The 21,896-nt window shown below is 54.3% G+C and overlaps 3 protein-coding genes across 20 annotated transcripts in view; 2 read left to right on the forward strand and 1 right to left on the reverse strand.

Annotated features, from left to right (window-relative positions):
- Nucleotides 1-13,041, forward strand: part of TBCD (tubulin folding cofactor D) — a 200,357-nt gene extending 187,316 nt beyond the window's left edge. For both annotated transcript variants that reach the window (XM_034943211.3, XM_055101986.2), the window contains exons 33-39: nt 807-928; nt 2,983-3,060; nt 7,624-7,713; nt 8,401-8,488; nt 9,723-9,832; nt 11,738-11,822; nt 12,786-13,041. In XM_034943211.3, coding sequence (XP_034799102.1) covers nt 807-928; nt 2,983-3,060; nt 7,624-7,713; nt 8,401-8,488; nt 9,723-9,832; nt 11,738-11,822; nt 12,786-12,800 — 588 coding nt within the window. In that variant the 3' untranslated portion in view covers nt 12,801-13,041. The remainder of the gene's footprint in view (nt 1-806; nt 929-2,982; nt 3,061-7,623; nt 7,714-8,400; nt 8,489-9,722; nt 9,833-11,737; nt 11,823-12,785) is intronic.
- LOC103784523 (uncharacterized) lies at nt 11,845-12,541 on the forward strand. The gene is given in 2 exon segments (XM_014342270.4): nt 11,845-12,242; nt 12,244-12,541. Coding segments are annotated over 2 exon segments (612 nt in total). The 3' UTR covers nt 12,458-12,541.
- B3GNTL1 (UDP-GlcNAc:betaGal beta-1,3-N-acetylglucosaminyltransferase like 1) overlaps nt 12,493-21,896 on the reverse strand; it is a 215,372-nt gene continuing 205,968 nt past the window's right edge. For 4 of the 17 annotated variants that reach the window (XM_034943220.3, XM_055101989.2, XM_034943219.3 and 1 more), the window contains 4 exons: nt 20,440-20,575; nt 20,262-20,330; nt 19,776-19,850; nt 16,811-17,350 (listed from right to left, as the gene is read on the reverse strand). In XM_034943220.3, coding sequence (XP_034799111.1) covers nt 17,270-17,350; nt 19,776-19,850; nt 20,262-20,330; nt 20,440-20,575 — 361 coding nt within the window. In that variant the 3' untranslated portion in view covers nt 16,811-17,269. The other 13 variants (XM_063599518.1, XM_034943214.3, XM_057300343.2 and 10 more) reach the window with 9 other exon arrangements.

The raw sequence follows: 21,896 nt of genomic DNA on the forward strand, positions 1-21,896 counted from the left end.
ACAGGACGTTAGGTGCCCTCTGCACCGTGCGGGCGCGTGCGGGGAGACCCGGGCACAGGACATGATGTGCTCTCTGCGCCGTGCGGGCGCGTGCGGGGAGACCCGGGCACAGGACATGAGGTGCCCTCTGCGACGTGCGGGTGCGTGCGGGGAGACCCAGGCCACAGGACGTGAGGTGCCCTCTGCACCGTGCGGGCGCGTGCGGGGAGACCCGGGCACAGGACGTGAGGTGCCCTCTGCGCCGTGCGGGCGCGTGCGGGGAGACCCGGGCCACAGGACGTTAGGTGCCCTCTGCGCCGTGCGGGCGCGTGCGGGGAGACCCGGGCCACAGGACGTTAGGTGCCCTCTGCGCCGTGCGGGCGTGTGCGGGGAGACCCGGGCCACAGGACGTTAGGTGCCCTCTGCACCGTGCGGGCGCGTGCAGGGAGACCTGGGCCACATGCGAGCGGGGCCCCGAGACATTCTGCACTCGGGAATTGCGGGGATTATCAAATCCCGCTTCAGTGGGAAACGTGAGCGAAACCCAAGGTGAGTGGCCGCAGCCTTTCGTCACGTGCTCTCCCGCATGTCCTAAGTGAGGGCTCAGGCTGAGCTGCCGTTGCCGAGAGCCTTGTGTCTGCTTCGGGTGTCTGCACTGTGAGTGGCTCTGTGCTGGCGTCCGCACCAGCCGCTTGGGGCCAGACCTTCGCGTCTCTGCAGCTCGGAGCAGTTCTGCTCTTCAGCAGATGCTTGACCGGCTGTAGCCAAGCCTGAGGGATGGCAGGCTCGGGGGTCCCACTGCCTTCTGAGGTGTCTCCGTGTTGCAGATCCGGCACTCCACCCAGAGCCTCTTTGAGTACATGAAGGGCATTCAGAGCGACCCGCAGGCCCTGGGCAGCTTCAGCGGGACCCTTCTGCAGATCTTTGAGGACAACCTTCTGAATGAGAGGTGAGTGGTGTCTCTTGGGGCCTCAGAGGCGTGAGTGGTGCTGGTGCCTCTCACCACGTTCCCACAGATCCCCGGGGTCTCGCGGGGTCTGTCTGGGGTCTGAAGGGAGAAGCGAGACACACGCTGTACCAGTTGGTGGCTCAGCGAGGAAGATGTGCCTGCAGCATATGGTTCTCCGGGCGGCCAGGCCTCAGCCCCTGCGCCTCCTCTTCTAGCCTCCACATGAGGCAGGGAAATGACCGTTGTGTGTACAATGGACGTAAAGGTAGTATGAGTAGAAGGTGGTCCCTGTGTGTAGGAAGGCGTTGTGGGAGCTCCTCCAGCTTGGTGCTCCCGGGGACGTGCTTGCGGACGCTCATCAGCCACCCGGCAAGTGAGAGCTCTGCGTTCCTGAGGATGGAATGTCAAGTGAGAAACATCGCTGCTTTCTAGAAGTTTCTGGCTTTACATGGAGGCAGAGTATAGACCCTGTGGGCCTTGACCTCAGAATTGGGAACATCCTCTGGAAGGGTTGTTCCCAGCATGTGCGAGGACGAGGACACGGGCCTGGTGTCCCCTCGGGCGGGGCCTCGGCAGCCTCTCCCATGAGAGCACAGATGCCGCTCTCGGCAAACAGGAACTCGGCCCAGCCATGTTTTCTTTTCTCGTTATGACTATAATCAGCTGCACATAAAGGGGCAGTTCGATCGATTTTGATAGGTGTCCACCCTTAAAATCTTCCCCAGTCAGGACGGTGGGCTCCAGCCCAAGGTTTCCTCCCGGCCCTTCGAGTCCGTGCCCCCGACCTGCGTCACCATAGCCTCAGCCCATGGTCACTTCAGGCGCTGGGCCGCGTGCCGGTCGCTCGTTCCTCCGTGCCGGTCGCTCGTTCCTCCGTGCCGGTCGCTCGTTCCTCCGTGCCGGTCGCTCGTTCCTCCGTGCCGGTCACTCGTTCCTCCTTGCTGACCAGTCGTGTCTGTTGGTGGAGGCACCACAGTGCATCTGTCTGTGGGCATTTTGGTTGTTGCCGTGTTGGGGCTGTTGCTGGTAGAGCTGCAGGCAGTCTGTGTGTGCGAGCCTGTGGGTAGGTGTGCACAGCTGGGCCTCCCTCTCCGTGGGCTGCGGAGCCCAGCTCTCCTGTGTGTTAGTCGGCTTGTGCTAAAGCTCTCCTGATGCTCCTGTCGCCCAGAGGGGACCTCCCCAGCCTCCTTTTCTGTGGGGTAAATACCGAGGCGCCGCAGGCTGGCTCACACAGAGGCGAATGTCTAGCTTTGGAAAGCTGCTGGAGGGTTTCCAGAACGCCCACGTGTCATGTCTTTCTGCTGATGCTGTCTGAGGTCACTCTCACTGGCGCGTTGCTGTTTTATATTCTCTTTGGAGAAGTGTCTTCATTTTTTTCTGTTCTCCTTCCCTGACTGTTGTGGTCTGATCCTCCCTTGTCACACATGTGACTTGAGGGTGTTTTCTCCCTGCCTGTCCTTTCACGCACCGAGCGGGGGCCTCACACTTTCCTCATGTCCCAGCATCTCCCTTTGTTCTCTGAGGCACAGATTTTTCTGGTGTGTCTAAGACAGCTTGCCTAATCCGTGGTCACCGAGATTTTCTGTTTTGTCCTAGAAGATTTATAGTTTTGGGTTGTGTATTTAGACCTGGGGCGCGTCTTGAGTGAGGTTTCTTAAACGGTATAGCGTCGGCAGGCACCTTGACGCCCAGCGGTGCCCACCCCAATTGCTGGGAGGGCTCCCCTCTCCGCTGCATTGCCGTTGCAGCTTTGTAAGAAACTGTGGGTTTACTTTGGTCTCTTCTGTGCCCGACGTGTTTGCTTCACTCTGCACCAGGGCCGTGCCGTTTCCATCCCTTCCACTTTACCGTCATTTTCGAAGTTCAGCGTCAGCCTCCAGCCTTGAGTCTTCCTTCCACAGGTGTTTTGTCTTTTCCTGAAGCTTTGCGTTTCCACGTAAATTATAAAGGGGGCTTGTCGCTTTCCACTGGGATCCTGCTGACTCTCAGCCATTCAGGGAGATGGGCATCCTTGTTGCTGGTGTCCAGGCTCTCACAGCTCCTTCTCCCCTCAGGGTGTCCGTGCCGCTGCTGAAGACGCTGGACCACGTGCTCACCCACGGCTGCTTCGACATCTTCACCACGGAGGAGGAGTGAGGCTCTGCTTTTCATGACTTCCTTTCCGATTAAGCCTAAGTAGCTCATGTATTAAAGAAAAAGTCATCAGACACAGAGATCAGAATTCCAGGAAATGATCTTCCAGTGCGTTCTGGGTCAGTTATGATGACTGTAAATACCGTCATCACAACTGGCCCTCAAAATAACGCAATAATAACATATTTACATAATGACATATTATGACTGTAAGTGCAGTCAGCCCCATCTGGGGCTGAGGCGGGGGCCCTGCTGTGCACTCTCCCCCCAGGTATCCCACCGGGCCAGGGGTGGGCCTCAGGGTTGTGCTGGGAGCCGCAGGGCCTGAAGGGGCCTCGGCTGTACGGGGATGAGACTCGCAGGGGAGAGGGCAGAGGCCGGTGACCTGGCGAGGACTTGCCCAGGAGATGGGAGCTCCTTGCTTCTGCGCCACGCGGATGCCCCTGGCTGGTCTCAGCTGGGTTGTTGGCTCTGAGTGGTCATCTCGTTGCTGCCGTATTTTCTTGCTTCATTGAATTTCACCGTGTTGGGCCAGTCTTTTTTTTTTTTTTTTTTTTTTTGAGACAGGGTCTAGCTCTGTTTCCCAGGCTGGAGTGCAGTGGCACAGTCACAGCTCACTGCAGCCTCTACCTCAGCCTCCCAAATATCTGGGACTACAGGCATGCGCTGTAGTCTAATGTACGGCTAATGTTTGTATTTTTAGTAGAGACAGGATTTCACTATGTTTCCCAGGCTGGTCTTGAACTCCTGGCCCCAAGTGCCTGCCTTGGCCTCCTAAAGTACTGGGATTACAGGTGTGAGCCACTGCGTCTGGCCCGGATATATTTGTATCTGGGGCACGTTGGGTCATCTGGAGACAGCGTGGTCTGTTTTTGGGGGCACTGCTTTTTTTTTGTTTGTTTTGAGATGGAGTCTTGCTCTGTTGCCCAGGCTGTAGTGCAGTGGCTCGATTTCAGCTCACCGCAACCTCCTTCCGGGTTCAAGCAGTTCTCTCGCAGACTTCTGAGTAGCTGAGATTACAGGTGTGCACCATCACACCTGGCTGATTGTTTGTATTGTTAGTAGATACAGGGTTTCACCACATTGGTCAGGCTGGTCTCGAACTCCTGACCTCAAGTGACCTGCCCACCTCGGCCTCCCAAAGTGCTGGGATTACAGGCGTGAGCCACTGAGCCTGGCTTGGGCGCTGCTCTTAAGCTGTCAGGTGGACCCAGAGCTGTGCTGGTCTCCAGGGTTTTCCTGCCCCTTTAAGGTCTCTGCTCCCTGGCGCTTCCCTTCCCACCGCTGCTGGGGCAGTGCCGGGGCTTCTGGCCATCTTTTGGGTGGTTCGTCCCCAGCCTTGGACAGCGTCCTCGTACTCAGGTACTGGCTGACCCAGGCCCGGGTTAGTCCTCAAGGGCCCCCAGGAAGCCCCCTCTGGTGCTGAGAACCTGAGCGAGTTCTGCAGACTTGGGATTTCCCGCTTCTCACCACGGGCTTCCCGCTGGAGTCTGCCACCTGCTGGACTTGGCTCTGCCTTAACCTTCGGGCGGGAGGCAGATCTGGTCTCTGTTGCTCCATCTTTGCTGGACGCTGCACATGTTTTTAAATCTAACAGCAGTGAAGGGTTTCCCCTTTTAATTTCTTAATGGGGCATCACTGACTGACCTTCTTACACCTGCTGTTGGAACAGCCTCCATGTTCACAGGTGCACCCAGCTCGGTTGTGGCATATTATCCTTTAATACAATGCTAAATACTCCATTAAAATTTTTTTTTTTGAGATGGAGTTTTGCTGTTGTTGTCCAGACTGGAGTGAATTGGTGCGATCTCAGCTCACTGCAACCTCTGCCTCCTGGGTTCAAGTGATTCTCCTGCCTCAGCCTCCCTAGTAGCTGGGATTACAGGCATGTGCTACCATGCCCAGGTAATTTTGTATTTTTAGTAGAGATGGGGTTTCACCATGTTGGTCAGGCTGGTCTCGAACTCCCGACCTGAGGTGATCTGCCCACTTCTGCCTCCCAAAGTGCTGGGATTATAGGCGTGAGCCACCGTACCTGGCCTAAAATATTGACATGTATTTTTCTGGCTTAAAAATTTCAAAATAAGCCTGGGCGCCATGGCTCACGCCTGTAATCCCAGCACTTTGGGAGGCCAAGGCGGGTGGATCACTTGAGCTCCGGAGTTTGAGACCAGCCTGGCCAACTTGGTGAAACCCCATCTCTACAAAAAATACAAAAACATTAGCCGGGTGTGGTGGTGCCTGTAGTCCCGAGGTGGGAGGACGGCTTGGGCCTGGGAGGCGAAGGTTGCAGTGAGCTGAGATTGAGCCACTGTGCTCCAGCCTGGGCAACACAGCCAGACTCTGTTTCAAAAAAAAAAAATTTTTTTTTTCCAAGATAGGATGGTAGAGAAAATACCTCCTGCCATGTCCTGCTATGAATACAGCTTTGTATTTCTCTCTACGGTTTTGTCAGTTTCGGCTTTTCAGATTTTGAAGCGTGTTTGTGGGCTGAATCTTGCCCTTATCACCCATTTCTAGGATGCTTTTTGCTCCACTCATTCTTTGTCTTGCTTCACTTGACTTTGAACTGTATACTTTTTTCCATCGTTTTACTTTCAGTATCTTCATACATGTATGTTTTTGTACGCCTCTCTTAGAACACTGTATGGTTTTGTAAAAATTCAGCCTGTAGCTTTTACCTGCCTCCTTCATGACCTTTATAATCCCCTTGGTTCTCAGCCTGCCACTTACAGGACTTTTCCCTGTGCTCCGTTCCCAGTGCCCCCTCCCCGCCCCCACCTGTGCTTTTTGTTGGATTAGTAGAATTGCTTTTGTCATTCCATTGTTTTCATATATTTGTTTGGGACATTTTACTTTTTTCTGTTAACGCTTACCCTAGAAATTAGAAATGACACCATGTATTCTTAGTGAAGTCCAGTTTTCAGCATTTTGTCCTTATTGGACAATAGCAAGGATATTAGAACGTGTTGGTTCTGCTTGCTCTGTCTTGAGTTATGTGCTATTATTGTCGGATATTTTGTCTTAGATGTACGTACTTTCCTGTTCATTGTGGTATGTGTAATTTGCGTTACTTTGAATTTTCCACGTTTTTACTTTCTTTGTCTCTCATCACTTACTGATTTTGGGACCCCCCCCCATTGGGGTTCACATTCCCTCTCCCTAGAGCACACTCCCTTGGATTTCCTCGAGTGGGGTCTGCTGCGGTGAAGCTTTCCCATTTTATGTGCAGATTATTTTCAGAGGGTATATAGAATTCAGGCAGCTGTTTTGTTGTAGCACATTAAAAATATTTTCCCACTTCCTCCTTGCTTCTGTTGTTGCTTTTGAGTGTTACCTCTGAGTCCGCCTGTGCTCCCTGGAAACGGCCTGGGTTTCCCACCTCCTGCCCAGGTTTGCTCCTTCCCTGGTTTTTCTGTCATTATCACGCTCACGTGTTTCCCTCGGTCACCCCCTCTGCAATTTTCACACGTCTTTTCCCTCTCTCTTTGCTTCATTACCTTTGGCCCGCCTGCCAGCTGCTGATTCTCTCTGCAGATGTCTCTAAATGACTTTTAACTGTGATTTGTGGAATTCTTATTGTGGAGTTTTGCGTCTTTTCAGGTGTAGGTTTTTTGTCTCGCGTGTTTCCACGTCTGCTTGTAGCGCTTTCCGCTTCGCCGTTCCCTGCGGCCCTTCCTTCCGTGCCCGGTGTTCATCCTCTTGAACGCTCTTTTCCTGCCTGTTTGGCTGGGTGTGTCTTGAGCTGCAACCTGAGCGGGTTTCTTTGTCTTCTTACTTGTCTGGTATTGTGTTCTCTCGGGACGTTGCATTTGAGGGGTTGCACCTCAGAGCAAGCCGAGGCCTGGGCTAAGCCTGTGCTTTGGCAGGCAGGACCTTAGTTTGCCTTTTCTGGGCACCTGAGGAGAGGGTAGCAGCAGCCTGGGGTCTCCTTGACTCACGGTCAGCAGTGAGGGTTTCCTGGCCTGTTGGGTGGCTGGAGCTTGGCTGCATTCCCCACTGAGAGAGGGAGGTGCGCACCTTCTCCTCCCTGGAGTGGCCTTCCAGGTGCCCTCTCAGAGCTGCTCATCAGGGCTGTGCCTTTATCAGCACCAAGCCTCAGCCCTTGTCCCTGCTGCCACTGAAGGCTCAAAACAACACTGCACAGCCTTGTGTGTCCTCTGTGTGTCGGCAAATTCCCCCGGCTCTGCAGCAGCCCAGGCCAGGTAGCCTCTGGAGGGAGTGGTGGAGGAGCACGGGCATCCTGGCTGCCGCTGTGTTGGGGACAGACCCTGGGGCCTGGGAAGGGAAGTGGGGCCCCGTGGGGGCTGCTGCACCACAGGCAAGAGAGCAAGAGACAGCAGAGGCCGGCCAGGTGGTGGCACAGCCGCTAGGGACCAGGCCGGCCTGTGGAGGTATTGGGATGGGGACCAGCGGACTTGCTGGCAGAGGGGCCTCAGGGCTGCAGCCTTCTTGGACTGAGCCACTGGGAGGAGGGAGTTGACCTTCTTTGAGACAGAAAAAGTGTGCATCCCGGGGCTGCCTGTGAAAGCTCATCTCTAAAGTGTGTGTTGTTCTTCCAGCCACCCCTTTGCTGTGAAGTTGCTTGCGCTTTGTAAGAAAGAAATCAAGAATTCAAAAGATATCCAGAAGCTCCTGTCAGGCATCGCAGTGTGAGTTTCAAGTGCTACTGGCCTTAGACGGAATGGCAGGGCGCAGCCTCCCTTGGCTGAGGGCAGGAGTCCACGGCTCCAGGCGGGAGAGGAGCAGTTAGTGTTACTCCTCAAGCTAAGCTAAGATCGTGCATTCCAATGTTCAAAGCAGTCGCAATGGGAGGTGAGGCAGCCCAGGTGCTGGTGGAGGGAGTTCCCGCGGGAACAGGCGAGCTCTGCCTCTGCTGCCCTCGCGCTCTGCCCTGGGGGGAGGGGAGGCTCCGGAAAGGAGGTGCGTGGTCAGGGGCTGCCTCCCCAATTCTCCTGTGTGCCCTGGGGGTCGCTGTTGAGTGCCTTGCTCTGCGGCGCTCAGGTGGACACTGGGCAGGTGCGCCAGCCAGCGATAGGCACCTTGGCTGCTCTGTGGCTCCTTGAGGTGGGGGGTCCTCATGGCAGGGCGAGCGGCCCTGCAGGAGAGCCTCTGTGAGGCGTCCTCACTTCCCACAGTGGCTTTCCAAGTGCGACACTCGCGTGTGTAGGCACAGTGCAGATGTGCACACACACACCTCCGGCTTGGGGCTCCAGGCCCGCACTGTGCTCACGGATCTGCTCTCCCCAGGTCTCTGCATGGGCCTTTGGGTCCGGGGTTTGCTGGGGTTGGCCTGCGCGGGGCGGGGCTCACCCGGAGCCATGTGCTGCTCCCGGCAGGTTCTGCGGGATGGTGCAGTTCCCCGGCGACGTGAGGAGGCAGGCCCTCCTGCAGCTGTGTCTGCTCCTCTGCCACCGTTTCCCGCTGGTGAGTGCCTGCTCCTGCTCACGTGTGTTTGCCGTGTGGACACAAGCCCCTCAGTGACAAGAAGGCCTTCGCTGGCACTGTCATGTTGGTGTGCTTTCCAGCCGAGCCCCTCTCGTTAACATGCCTGGGTGACGACGCGTCACAGGCACGCGGCCGCCAAGGGGCTCTGGACACCACTGTTCTGGCTTTAAGGACGGGCTGTCCGGCTGGCGTTTCTATGGACATAAATTGAGGGGTGACCTGGCGGTGGGATTTGGCTCAGGAGCTTCCAGAAGGACCCAGGCTGAAGTGGTTCAGCCACACCTAGGGGGCAGTGCCCTTCATCCCCAGCACTCCCCGGCTGTTAGATTTCTAGGATTTCTTTTCTCCTGGCTGCAAAAAAAAACCTCAGATGATCCAAAGGTGACATTTTCCTAAAAGGCAAAAGTAACTTCATGTTATATGGTGGTTCTCGAAGTGGGGTGCCGGATCCTCAGCCTCGGCACCTCTGGGGCTTCAGCAGTGCAGCTCCTGGGCCCTGTGCTGCCGACTCAGCACCTCCAGGGTGGGCCCGGGTTCTGACCACCAGCGCAGTGAGACATGATGACCAGGGCACCACTCGAGAGCAGGCGAGATTGCTTCCCTGATGAAAAGAGAGCAGGTGAGATTGCTTCCTTGATGAAAAGAGAGCAGGTGAGATTGCTTCTCTGGTGAAAACAGAGCAGGCGAGATTGCTTTTCTGGTGAGGGAGCAGGTTGGTTAATAGCAGGCGAGATTGCTTCTCTGGTGAGGGAGTAGGTTGGTTAATAGAGAGCAGGCGAGATTGCTTCTCTGGTGAGGGAGCAGGTTGGTTAATAGAGAGCGGGCGAGATTGCTTCTCTGGTGAGGGAGCAGGTTGGTTAATAGCAGGTGAGATTGCTTCTCTGGTGAGGGAGCAGGTTAGTTAATAGAGAGCAGGTGAGATTGCTTCTCTGGTGAGGGAGCAGGTTGGTTAATAAAGCATTTAAACAAGAATGATGTCATCTTCACTGCTGGGATCCTGCAGCTAGCTGTGTGTCTGTGGAGGGAGGAGGTGGTTAATGGGCCTGGAAGGCACCTCCTCTTGGTTGCATCCCTGCTGTGGCTGGGATGGGATGCAGGGTCAGCGCCCTCCTCCTGACGCCTTCCATTGACGGGGCTCCCTGGCCTGGCTCCTGTCGTCTCTCGTGGGGCGGTGGCGCTTCCCTCCGGCAAATGCACTGTGTCCCTGTCCCAGATCCGGAAGACCACGGCCAGCCAGGTGTACGAGACATTGCTCACCTACAGTGACGTCGTGGGCGCGGACGTGCTGGATGAGGTGGTGACTGTGCTCAGTGACACCGCGTGGTGAGTGAAGGCCCTTCCTGCACGGCCACCTGGGCCTGGCACCGCCCCTCTTCCTGTCCCCACCGTGTCTACTCGTCTCTCCCAAAACCCTCTGATAGGAGGAGGAAAGAGGGTTCCCAGGTCTCCACATCCTCTGCTTGGATTTTACAAGGCAGCCGTGCTGCTGTAGCCGAAACCTCTTCTCAACCGCCCTGTCCCCGAACAGTGTCAGGTGTCAGGAACACAGCAAAGCCATCCATCCCACCAGGGGAGCGGGCACCTGTGCCACCACAAGGCTGTGTCTGGTGGCCCGTGGAGCAGAGGGCACTGAAGGCCTGGCAGGTGCTGCTGCCCCAGACCTCTCTCAAGTTTTCTTGGAACAGGCCGCGTGAGCACCTGTTGGAAATCAAGAGGCACAGGCGGAAACAAGAAAAGCTCTCCCCACGCCTCTGCTCTGATGTCCACCCCCTTCCTCAGGGCCATGAGGCCCTCAGGAGGCCATAGCGCCACTCTCCACATTTACTTTGGCAGGCACAGTTTCTGCAACATGGGCTGGCTTCTTTACCGTGAGGGGAGTAGAATGGCGGTTTTGAAAGATGTGTGTATTGAGTTGGGGGTGGGAGGGTCTGAATGAGAGAGCAGAGTGGGGAAAGTGCAGGCTCAGGTGTCCTGGGCCAACCGGTATGTTCCTGGGAACAGCAGTGATGGTGTCTTACACATATGGGCATGGGCACCCATGCTGGCTCACACACATGCTTACACACGCACACACTTCTAAAAGGGGAGCAGTCTCGTCACCCCGTGTTGGAGATCAGGACTGAAGCAACCAGAGGCTGTGTGGGCGTCCACATGGCGTACCCGGGGTGGTGGAGTCCCAGGTGTCCTGCCTGTGGATGCTACTCTGTTCTGAGTGCCGACTGTGAGGGCCTCCGTGCTGATCCCGGTGCATTGCTACAGGTCTGTGGGGTCCGCGCCCCTTGTTGAATCCAGCAAGGACGCAGGTGACGTTCCCTAGGTGTCTCCTCGGAACAGTGACCTTCCGACAGGGCTGGGTTCCCATAGAGCTCACGCACCAGGCAGCCGCTGTGGCCTCGGAGGACAGAGGTGGCCTCTCCAGGGCTTCCGCGAGGTTTTCTGGTTTGGGGAGGAGTGTGTGTCTGCTCCTGAACAAACACGTGGTCCCAGGAGAGGAACCGGGAGCAGCCGGGCTGTCTTCTCAGCATGCGTTGAGAGAATGGCCATCTGAACTACTGCTCTGGAGACCCGTTTTTACAATGATGTTTTTTTAAAAAAAACACCAAGGTGCATTCCGGACCAGATTCTAAAATAATTGGCTTTAGGACTGAAGAAGCCAGGTGTCCCGAGCGGGGCGAGGCCTCCTCCAGCGAGGCTGGGTCGGGGTGGCCTCCTTTCCTCACATCAGGGAGGGAGGAACTAGCAGGGTGGGCCTGGGGGCTTCTCCTATCGTTTAATCCCCTTTCTGTTAAAAAAAAAAAATCCTTAGAATTTAAAGAGAATCTTTTTAATTAGAAATGAAAAACATGCCCCAGATCTCTCCACAGCATTGCTAGAATTTTTATTTTGCATCAACAGCTAAATTAAAACCTTGAAAACCCTTGTCAGCCCCTCCTTGGCCACGCTTGGTCTGTCCTCCCGCAGTCCCTGCGCTGGGCGTGGTCCTTCCCGAGGGGCACCCCTTGTTGGGAAGGAACCGTCCTCCTGCGATTCCGGAAAGGGCTCAGGCTGGAGGCTCTGCTGGAGATCGTGCTCCTGTGGCATCTTTTCTGCCCTCAGCCTGGCTGTGGATGTCGGGGGTGAGGTCTCCTTTCCCTGACTGCAGCCATGGAAGCTAGACGCCGGACCTCCGCACACCTGAGGTTCTCCGGTGGGCACTCGAGAGACTCACAGCTCTCCCTCTCCTCACAGGGACGCGGAGCTTGCAGTGGTAAGAGAGCAGCGCAACCGTCTGTGTGACCTTCTGGGCGTGCCCAGGCCCCAGCTGGTGCCCCAGGTAACCCTGTCACCTTCGCAGCATGAGGTGCCTGTGCTTCCCTGAGCTCTGGAATGTTCTGGGGCCAGCGGCTGTGCTTAGCTTCTGCTAGCACGTCCACACGGCCCGTTCCCTCGTCTCACGTCAGGACCCCTGGGATTACGGGACCAGCAGAGCTGCCTTCTCTGGCCACTGCCCACATCTGTGGGCCCCTGTGGCATCCAGGCCACTTGCTCTGGGGCGTTTGGGGGGCCGGGGAGTGGGTGGAGCTGGCACCAGCTTGATCCAGGCTCCTAATGCCTGGCCCTGGGGTCTGTTTGTGTTCCAAGTGCCAAGAGTGCCTCCCTCCCCCTCCTCATCTGCTTCCCATGAGTGGGGCCGGGGCTGGGTGAGAGGCCCCCCGAAGCTGCCCCTGTGCACCTCACCAGCCTGTCACTCTTCTTCTAACAAAAACAAGTACCTCAATTGTCACGGGGGCTGAGGCCTGGGGTTGCTGTGCTGTCTCTCTAGTTACCAGGGTTGGCTCCTTCCTCTCAGCCCCCTTCCGGCAGGAGGTTATATCCGAGAGGGAGGAGGAGAACCATGTCCAGATACGTGGGGGCAGTGGGGATGGGCTGAGCATCAGGACACAGCCTCCCCCATTTCTGTGTGTGTAAAGGCTGAACTCAACAGCAGACTTTGGAATTAAATGTGCTTTTTACATTTTTATTAGGAAAAATTTCAAACGTGTGAATACAGGTTAAGAGCAGTGCAGTGAACCTCCCTTCCCGCTCCCCAGATGGGGTGCCCTTCCGAGGACACGTTAGTCATGAGCACCTGTCAGCCACATAGCTCGGGCTGCCGGGTGTGTGGGAAACAGCACAAATGGTTTCCTGCAGGAACCGTGTCAATCCCCACACAGGACCCAGAGGGGCGAGGGTCCCCTGGCTGGGAATGGTGTGTGTTGGAGCTGACCAGCCTGAGCTTGTCTTGTCTCTTCTTCAGCCTGGTGCCTGCTGAAGCCAGTCCTGGAGCCCATACCTCACCCCTGCCTGGTGACGATGTCTTGTTCCTGAGGGAGGCCGGTGTGGAAAGCCTCGCACAGTGGTGCCTCCAGCTGTTGAAGGGCAGCGCTGGCCCTTGGAGGCTGGCACTAGCTGACAGCTTTTCCTCTCTGCACCTGCGCTCTGGTGACTTGGGGTGGACGCCTCTGCCTTCACTTGAACACAAATGTGCTTCCTATAAAATCATGTACCAAGAAGTTCCTGCCTTTTGTCTCTGAGCCTGATGTGTGTAGGGGTGATGGAGAGGCTCACTGCCCAGAGGTCAGCCAGAGGGGAGGTGGGCTCCACTCCTCCTGCCTGGAGACCAGCCCCCCTTCTTGCCTGGTGCTGTCCCTGCTGTGGGAGACGTCCGGCCACAGGCAGTGCCCCACCCAGTCTTGGAGAGAGATGAATGTTAAATCAGAGGTTCAAATGCTAGAGAGAGAACTGAGAAGCCCTGGTGGCAGGCATGTTCTGGAGTGCTGGGCAGATGCTGTTTCTGGGCCTGTCTGCCTGGTGGGGGTGCTGTCCTCCCCCCTGTGCACACGTGAGCATCATGCATGTGGCCCCTCTGCAGTGCAGGAGTCACTGATGGGTGTGCCGACCAGCAGCTTCACAAATGTCTGCTGCAAGGGGAATCGTCAGAGTCCAATGTGTGCCTCTACAGTAATGTGGGAAATAAATACCATTCTTGAAATAATTACACTGTCTTAGGAGAGCCTGGGCAGAGTCCACACTTGGGTTTTTAGGCAAAGGGCAGGAGACTACCTTTGTCTCTGTGTCTGAGCTCGTGCTGATCCATCCCAAAGCTGGTGAGGGGAACGTGTATAAAAATTCCACTGTGGTAGCAACCCACACCCATCTCTGGGACCTGTGCTGTGCTCACAGGGCTTGAGGTGCAGAACCACGGCCAGCAGCACCAAAGCAGCCCCAGGTGTGGCCACTCAGAGGCCCAAGGGCTTGGGTGAGCAACCCTTTCCCTATGTGAGGAGCCCAGGGGTGCCGTGTGCGTGGTGTAGATTAGGGTGGCTCCCCGGCCTGCTCTCAGGTGGGGATGGGGCCTGGACACAGGAACATGGGCAGGCCAAGAACTGGGAGGTGCCACCGCATGTGTGAGGCTTGTGAGGTCACCAGGACCACAAGGCCAGGACTGTGACAGTCCGTGCTGTGTGTTTAGCAGACAGCTCTTCACGGGATGTGTGTGACGACCTGGTCACACAGGAGTGTGGGGTTCACACACTACCATTGTTGTGTTTGACCTGGTGGCCAATAGTCTTTATCCCCTAAAAGAGCCTTGGGTTACATTTTTACGAGATGTAAACATTTTATTCCAACCTGTGTAATAGGGGTCTCCTCCTCCTTGAACTGTCCCCTCGATTGGCTGGGGTCATGTGGTGAGGGTCCTGGGTGACCAGGCCTAGCCTTGGCCACATGAGTCGGCCACATGAGTCCACACAGTGGAAAAGGCTTGGCTCCTGTGGTCAGCACACATGAGACTCTGGTTGCGCCTGCTGGGTGTGGAACAGGCGCACCATAGCCATGCCTGCAGCTCACAAAGCTCCTGCTGGCCTGGGATGCACTGAGGATGGAAGGAACAAGTGGCTTCTGAGAAAAACATGATGAACTGTTCTTAGTGCAATTAAAAGAAGATTCCAGATAAATGGCATTTTAAGACATGGAGGCAGGTTGATTACCCACCCAGACCCATCAGTGACACTATGTGGCAAAGCAGTTCTTTTAATGTCAGTCTAACTTAGCAACCCGAGGAAAGTGGATCACTCCACTGGCCACTGCCTCTTTCCCACTGGATCCCATCCATCACTGGGGCACTTGTGCTCACCAGACACCTGGTGGCCTGGAAAGCCCTCTTTCATTCAGCAGCCGTTTCTGGAGCCCACCAGGGTCCAGGTGATAGAGTTTGGCGAGGAACCCCTTGCTCACATGATAGCTGGGGCAGACAATAGCAAATGAACAAGCAAGCACCATCAAGGCAGGCAACACTGAGCGCTATGAACAAAGATAAAGTGGGCAGTGGAATGGCATGTTGGGTGTTGACTCTGAGAAGGTGTTCAGAAAACCTCTCTGAAGGGGCAGCATTTGGGCAGAAGTCCAGACTGTGTCCAACGGCAGAAAAGAATGCTTGTGGTCCCAGAAGTGGAGCAAGCTTTGTGAGTTGAGAGAGTAGCAAGAAGCCAGTATCCCTGGGACCGGGGAGCTGATGCGGGATTTGTGTACCCACAAACACGTTCTAGGTGCTAACCAGAAACCCTCCATGTGAGAGCAGAGACCTTGGAGATCCTGAGGGTTTCTGCTGAGCCCTGGAATCTAGTCACGCTATTTTGATAGCAGAATGGATGAGAGAATTTAAGGCCCAGGGCCAGATCTAATGGACCGCTATATAAAGCTGGGACCCTAAATAAGTCTTTTTCAAAGGAACAGCAGCAAGACTCTTATCTCAATCTCCCCTGAAGTGGCCTGAATTAATACTACCTGTATGATCCCCAAAACTCCTAAAGTGGAAAATTTGATTGACTTGGCCCTGACCAGTGGTATTCCCAGACAAGGGCAGAAGATGCAAATACAAAACCTCTCTGGTAGAATGTAGGCTATAATATGAGTACATTTTTGAAAAGGGCTAGAAATTATCAAGAAGAGATTAGAAAAAAACAGAGCCCCTAGAAATGTAAGAAGTGAAATGAAAAGCTCAATGGATAGCTTAGACACAGCTGAAGAGAGAATTAGAAAACTGGAAGATCTGAAAACATCCAGAGAACTGGAAGATATGAAAGCAACATCAAGAGACATTGAAGAATGTCTAACCTTTGGGTAATTGGGGTCTCAGAATGAAATGAAATGATGCAGATATTCCATACTGACATGCAACAGTCCCCAGATACAGAAGCCTAACAGTCTCACACATTTAGACCTGCCACAGTGAAACTGCAGAACTGTAAGAAGGACAGAGTGATATAAACAACTACCAATTTCCCAGCAGCAGCACTGGAGTTGAGCAATGAGTAGACCAAGATCTTCATTATGCTGAGAGAAAATAGCTGTCAAGTTGCTTGAATTGTGCCCACAGCATAACATTAAAGAAGAGAACAAAATTAAGTCATTTAGATAAAAATATGCCATTCTTATCCATTTGGTTTTTTAATCTTGGCTTAATATTTGGGGTTGAGTCATTTGTTTTGAGAGCTGTCCTGTGTATGGCAGGGTGTTCAGCAACATCCCAGATGGCAGCAGCATCCCCCTACCCAGCTGTGACAAAAAGAAAAAAAAATGTCTCCAGACACTGCCAAATATCTTCTGGGGGTGCCCCTGGTTGAGAACCACTGCTTTAGTGGATAAACTTTAGGCAGGAGGGAAATGATCGCAGTTGGATAGTTGGAGGAATGTGGAGCAAGGGAAGCAATAAACTGTGACCATAACAACATAGAAAGATGGCTTGTATGTGGATTTTTTTTTAAAAGCACGTAGAATTGCTTAAAATGGACAACAGCAGCATATAAATCAGTGGCAGAGTTGGTGGCTGAATTTAGAGCATCTTAAGTCTATGTTCTCCTGGAACAGAGTGCAGATAATTCAGTTATCAGCTTGGCTAGGTGCATGTTGAAGTATTTAGTCACTGTACACAAACAGTTAATGTATGGGGAAGATAACTTCTATACTAGTAGGAGAGAAATGGAACAAGAATAAAAAATACACTATCAAAATATGCAAGAATGGCAAGAGGAAAAGGCAGAACAAGCTGCAACACACACACACAATTAGAAATAAATATTTTGGGACACAATAAATGTGAATGGATTAAAACCTCTGTGTTAATGACAAAGTTCTCCAGTTAAAGGAAGGCAAATAGTGTTATTAGGAATAGATTACTATATGATGATTAAAGGCTCAGTTCAACAGGAAGATGATAGAACTTTCCTACATTTGTAACACAGTCTTAGAAGATATTAAAGCAAACATTCAAGAAGAAATTGATCACCTACTACCACAGTGTATTTTATTGAATTGGTACATTTCAATAAAGTGTCATAAGGCATGGTTGAAGGAGAAAAGCTTGACCCAATGGACAGTTACAGAACCCGTGTGTGTGTGTGTGTGTGTGTGTGTGTGTGTACACACAAATTTTAAAAATGTGTTTAAAAACATCTCTTTAAAAGAAATAACGAAAATTATAAAATATATAATGAAAGATAAAAGTTAATGACAACAGATAGAATTCACCTAAAGTGGTGCTTAAGCGATTCTGAAGTCGTGAATTATACATTACAGAAGAAAGGCTGGAAATTAATGAGCTGAACATAAGCAGAGGGCTAACTGTAAAGAAAATCAGAATAAGAGCAGAATGAAAAGGAAATGAAACATAATAAAGAAACAAACCCAGATGGTTCTTCGGTGAAAAGACCCACCTGGGAGCAGCTGCCATGGGTTGGTCCGTCAGCTGAAGTGAAGGAAGTCCTGGCCCTCCTGCAAGTGCAGTGACCTCAGGTTGTCCTCAAAGGCGCCCCCTGTGAGGTCCTGTCGGGAGCAGCAGATTCAGCTCAGTCCAGTCTCCTGGCTCTAGGAGGCCACTGTGGAGCCTCCTCCAGGGCCAGGGGTTGGGGGTGGCCTGTGTCCACCTGTCAAGTGTTCTGCTCCTCTGCTAATAGCAGAGAGGCTGGAAGGAGACAAAGGCCAGAGAGGGCAGCAGCCGGCACTGCTTGTACCACAGGCCCTGCTGGTCACCAGAGGGGAGGCCCCCCCTGCCTTCTGGCCTTGCCTCTCTACATACGGTGGCTGACTCTCCCTGGGGGCACTCGGAATGGAATGAGACTAACAGGCAATGCCTCTGCTGTTCGACCAGGGCAGACCCACCTTCCCTCCACACACCCACCCCTCTGCACAGGCCAGGAGTGGGAGGAGGCCCCTCAGACAGAAACTGCATCTCAGAACCATCAACAGCTGCCCTGTCTGATCCCCTCTGGCCTCTGTCATCCCCACCCCTGCAATGGAGTGAGGGCTGTGACCCCGGGTCCCTGGATGCTTAATCTTGTCCTGTGTGCTGGCCTTGGCCAGGTCACCTACTCTCCTGTATGAGGCCACACATCTACAACCATCTGATCTTCGACAAACCTAACAAAAACAAGCAATGGGGAAAGGATTCCCTATTTAGTAAATGGTGCTGGGAAAACTGGCTAGCCACATGCAGAAAACAGAAACTAGACCCCATCCTTACAGCTTATGCAAAAATTAACTCAAGATGGATTAAAGACTTAAACCTAAAACCATAAATACCCTACATGAAAACCTAGGCAATACCATTCAGGACATAGGCATGGGCAAGGACTTCATGACTAAAACACCAAAAGCAATTGCAACAGAAGCCAAAATTGACAAATGGGATCTAATTAAACTAAGGAGCTTCTGCTCAGCAAAAGAAACTATCATCAGAGTGAACAGGCAGCCTCTGGAATGGGAGAAAATTTCTGCAATCTGTCCATCTGACAAAGGTCTAATATACAGGATCTACAAGGAACTTAAATTTACAAGAAGAAACCTCATCAAAAAGTGGGCGAAGGACATGAACAGACACTTCTCAAAAGAAGACGTGGCCAAGAAACATGAAAAAAAGCTCATCACTGGTCATTAGAGAAATGCAAATCAAAACCACAATGAGATATCACTGGTCGTTAGAGAAATGCAAATCAAAACCATGATACCATCTCACACCAGTCAGAATGGCGATTTCTAAAAAATCAAGAAACAACAGATACTGGCAAGGCTGTGGAGAAGTAGGGATGCTTTTACACTGTTGGTGGGAATGTAAATTAGTTCAACCATTGTGGAAGACAGTGTGGTGATTCCTCAAGGATCTAGAGCCAGAAATGCCATTTGACCCAGCAATACCATTATTGGTATATACCCAAAAGGAATACAAATCATTCTATTACAAAGATACATGCACGCATATGTTTACTGCAGCACCATTCACAATAGCAAAGACATGGAATCAACCCAAATGCCCATCAATGATACACAGGATAAAGAAAATATGGCACATATATACCATGGAATACCACGCAGCCATAAAAAGGAATGAGTTCATGTCCTTTGCAGGGACATTGATGAAGCTGGAAGCCATCATCCTCAGCAAACTAACACAGGAACAGAAAACCAAACACTGCATGTTCTCACTCATAAGTGGGAGCTGAACAGTGAGAACACATGGACACAGGGAGGGGAACATCACACACTGGGATCTGTTGGAGGGTGGGGGGCAAGGGGAGGGAGGGCATTAGGACAAACACCTAATGCACGCGGGGCTTAAAACCTACATGGCGGGTTGATAGGTGCAGCAAACCACCATGGCACATGTAAACCTATGTAACAAATCTTCATGTTCAGCACATGTATCCCAGAACTTAAAGTAAAATTAAAAAAAAAAAACTACTCACCTCAGCCCCCCGCAGCCAGCCTGGACTCCCCACGCTTGGGGAAAAAGGCTGCATTTGGAGCCTGAGGCGCCCGTCACCTGCCCACCCCAGGCAAGGGTCATTCACACTCAGGGGCTGAGGACATCCCCGGTGCAGCCACCTCAGTCCACGGGAGCTGGAGGTCCTGGCCTTGGCCCCTCAGACATGGCACCGTAGGGCCTCGTGCTTTGCAAGTTTCTAACAAATGTTGGCTTTATGGGTATTTAAAGACAGAAGAGAGACAGGAATCCATCCCCCCCACACCCATGCAGGCCACCCTCTCCAGCTGCCTCCTGCCCCCAGGGCAGTGGCCACCACCCCACAGCCTGGTCTGTGGTGCTGTTGTGGACGGCTGTGGCACCTGTCCCCATGCCCACCATCGGCTGGGGTCTCATCCCAGGCCACACAGTCATTGCACAGCAGGGCGGGCTGTCCAGGTGGCAGAGCCCGGGATCCCCAAGCCCTTCCACGGCCAAGGGCCCCACACTCACCAGCTTCACACAGATGACGAAGGGTGGCCGGGCGGCTCGGAAGTGCAGGATGGGGATTCGGGGCTTGGGTCTTTCCTGAGAGTGACAGTGGCCATCAGTCCTGCCCGAGCCTGGAGCTTGTCCCCGGAGAGACGCCCTCAGGGTGCACGCAGCCACCAAGTTGGCTCACACAGGAGCCAGGGCTTGGGCAGCGGATAACGTGCCAGGGTCACAGACTGCGGCAGGTGTTCAGAGCAGGACCCCGGCTCCCGCCACCCCCGCCTGACACCCGACTGCAGAACTGACCAGGGTGGGCTACCCCAAGGCCCAGACCCACAAGGGACGGCGGGGTTCTCCCCCCAAGAATGGGGGCTGGGCTCCCTGGAGGCCCCGAGGAGCCAGCACGGCCCAGGTGGACTCTGCTAAGGGGGAAGGCTCTGAGCAGCTGTCCCTCAGCCCTGGAGCAGGTGGTTGACCCCAAGGGTGACACCATGCGGCCCTGCACACCTGAGAGTCCTCGTGGCAATAGAAGCCTTTCCTGATCTTGTTCTCGTCCACGTCACAGAATGCCACCACCTGGGGACAAGCACAGAAGGGCAGCTCTGAACAGGCCGGGGCCAGGGCTTGTGCTGTGGGACAGTACGGGGGCAGGGCAGGCAGTGTTGGGGGGTGGCAGGATGCTCACCTTGCGCTGGCTGCCGGCAGTCAAGCTGCGGTACAGCCGGCGCCCCTGCTTGCCAGCGTTCCAGATGGTGAAGGCCGCCCAGCGGGGCAGGGCCTGCTCTTCCAGGAAGCGGACGCGGTGGGTCCAGATGGTCGTCCTGTGGTGGAGAAGAGGGTGATAGGCAGGCCAGGGGCCCCACAGATGCTGACATACAGGGACATGATGTGTGCTCAGCTCATGTTGCCAGTGGAGTGGACACCTGGCCCAATGCCTAAGAGAGACTGGCTGTCCTACAGCCAGGCCACCTGCCCCAGCTGGACGTAGCCACATGCCTAGGTGGGGACCCGCCCCTTCCATTAGACCCCAACAGGTGGGGACAGATGAGAAGCTGTCACTTAAGAATCTAGAAGGTTCTGGAAGGCAGAATTTCTGTAGGACGCAGAGGACTGGACTTGACCCAAGTCCAGTTTCCCAGAGAAACCTTTGTCCATAAGGACACATGTGACCATCCCATAAAATCCCAGCGTTCACACTTGGACACAACCTTCTGCCTCAGGGTCGCTGCCCCGAACCCTTCCACTCCCCTGGGAACCTGGTCTCTGTTCTGCCTCTGCTGTGACAAGTCGACCCCAGGCTGCTGTCCCGGGGGGAGCAGGCTCCTTCCTATGACCTGCTGCTCTGCCCAGCGCCCAGCCCCATCGCTGCCCGGGCCCTTCCCAGCCCTGCCCTCTCTCCTCCCACCGCAGCCCCTCCCCACGTGCCCCATCGCTGTCTGCCTGTGGGCGCCTCTCCCTCAAGCCTGCTCCTGGAGCTGCCCGGGCTGAGCCCGTCTCAAAGCCCCAGGAGCTGGACGGGCCAGAAGCTAGAGGGGCAGGGGATGCAGAGGCCAACGGGGCCAGAACGGCATGGGATGCTGTCCTCCCCAACGGCCGCGATGCAGCCAGGCTGAAGGCCGGTACCCCGCAGACCCTGCCCTGGCCGAGTCCTGGGATGCTCTCTGCTGTGTCAAGGGAGCTGTGTCCGTGGGAGCCTCCTCCGGGGTGGGGTCTGGGCCAGACACAACCAACAATGGCTGGTAACGGGCCTCCCCTGAGCAGGGCCCTCGTGGGTTCAGCCTCGGGATCGGGGCAGGATTTGGCTGTTCTACGATTCTGCTGCTGCCTCTGCCTCCCGGGATAAACTTGTGACTCCCCCCCAACCCTGTGGCACCCCCTGTTTGTAGCAGAACCCCCACAGGTAATGGGATGGGGGGGATGGGGGGACATGGGGTCCCCTCTGCCAGCTCAGGGAGCTGCAGGGCTTAGGCACTGTCAGGGAAGTCCTGCCTGGAGTCTACCTTTTTCTCCTCAACCCTCTGCAGCCACCTCAATAGTCCGGACCCCACCTGGGACACAGGGAGATGCTTATCCCAGTCAGTGACTTGGGGACACTGAAGCATGTGTGTGTGTGTATACTGTGTAAGGGTGTATGGTGTGTGT

The sequence above is a fragment of the Pan paniscus genome, chromosome 19, assembly GCF_029289425.2.
Source record: "Pan paniscus chromosome 19, NHGRI_mPanPan1-v2.0_pri, whole genome shotgun sequence".
Lineage (NCBI taxonomy): Eukaryota > Metazoa > Chordata > Mammalia > Primates > Hominidae > Pan > Pan paniscus.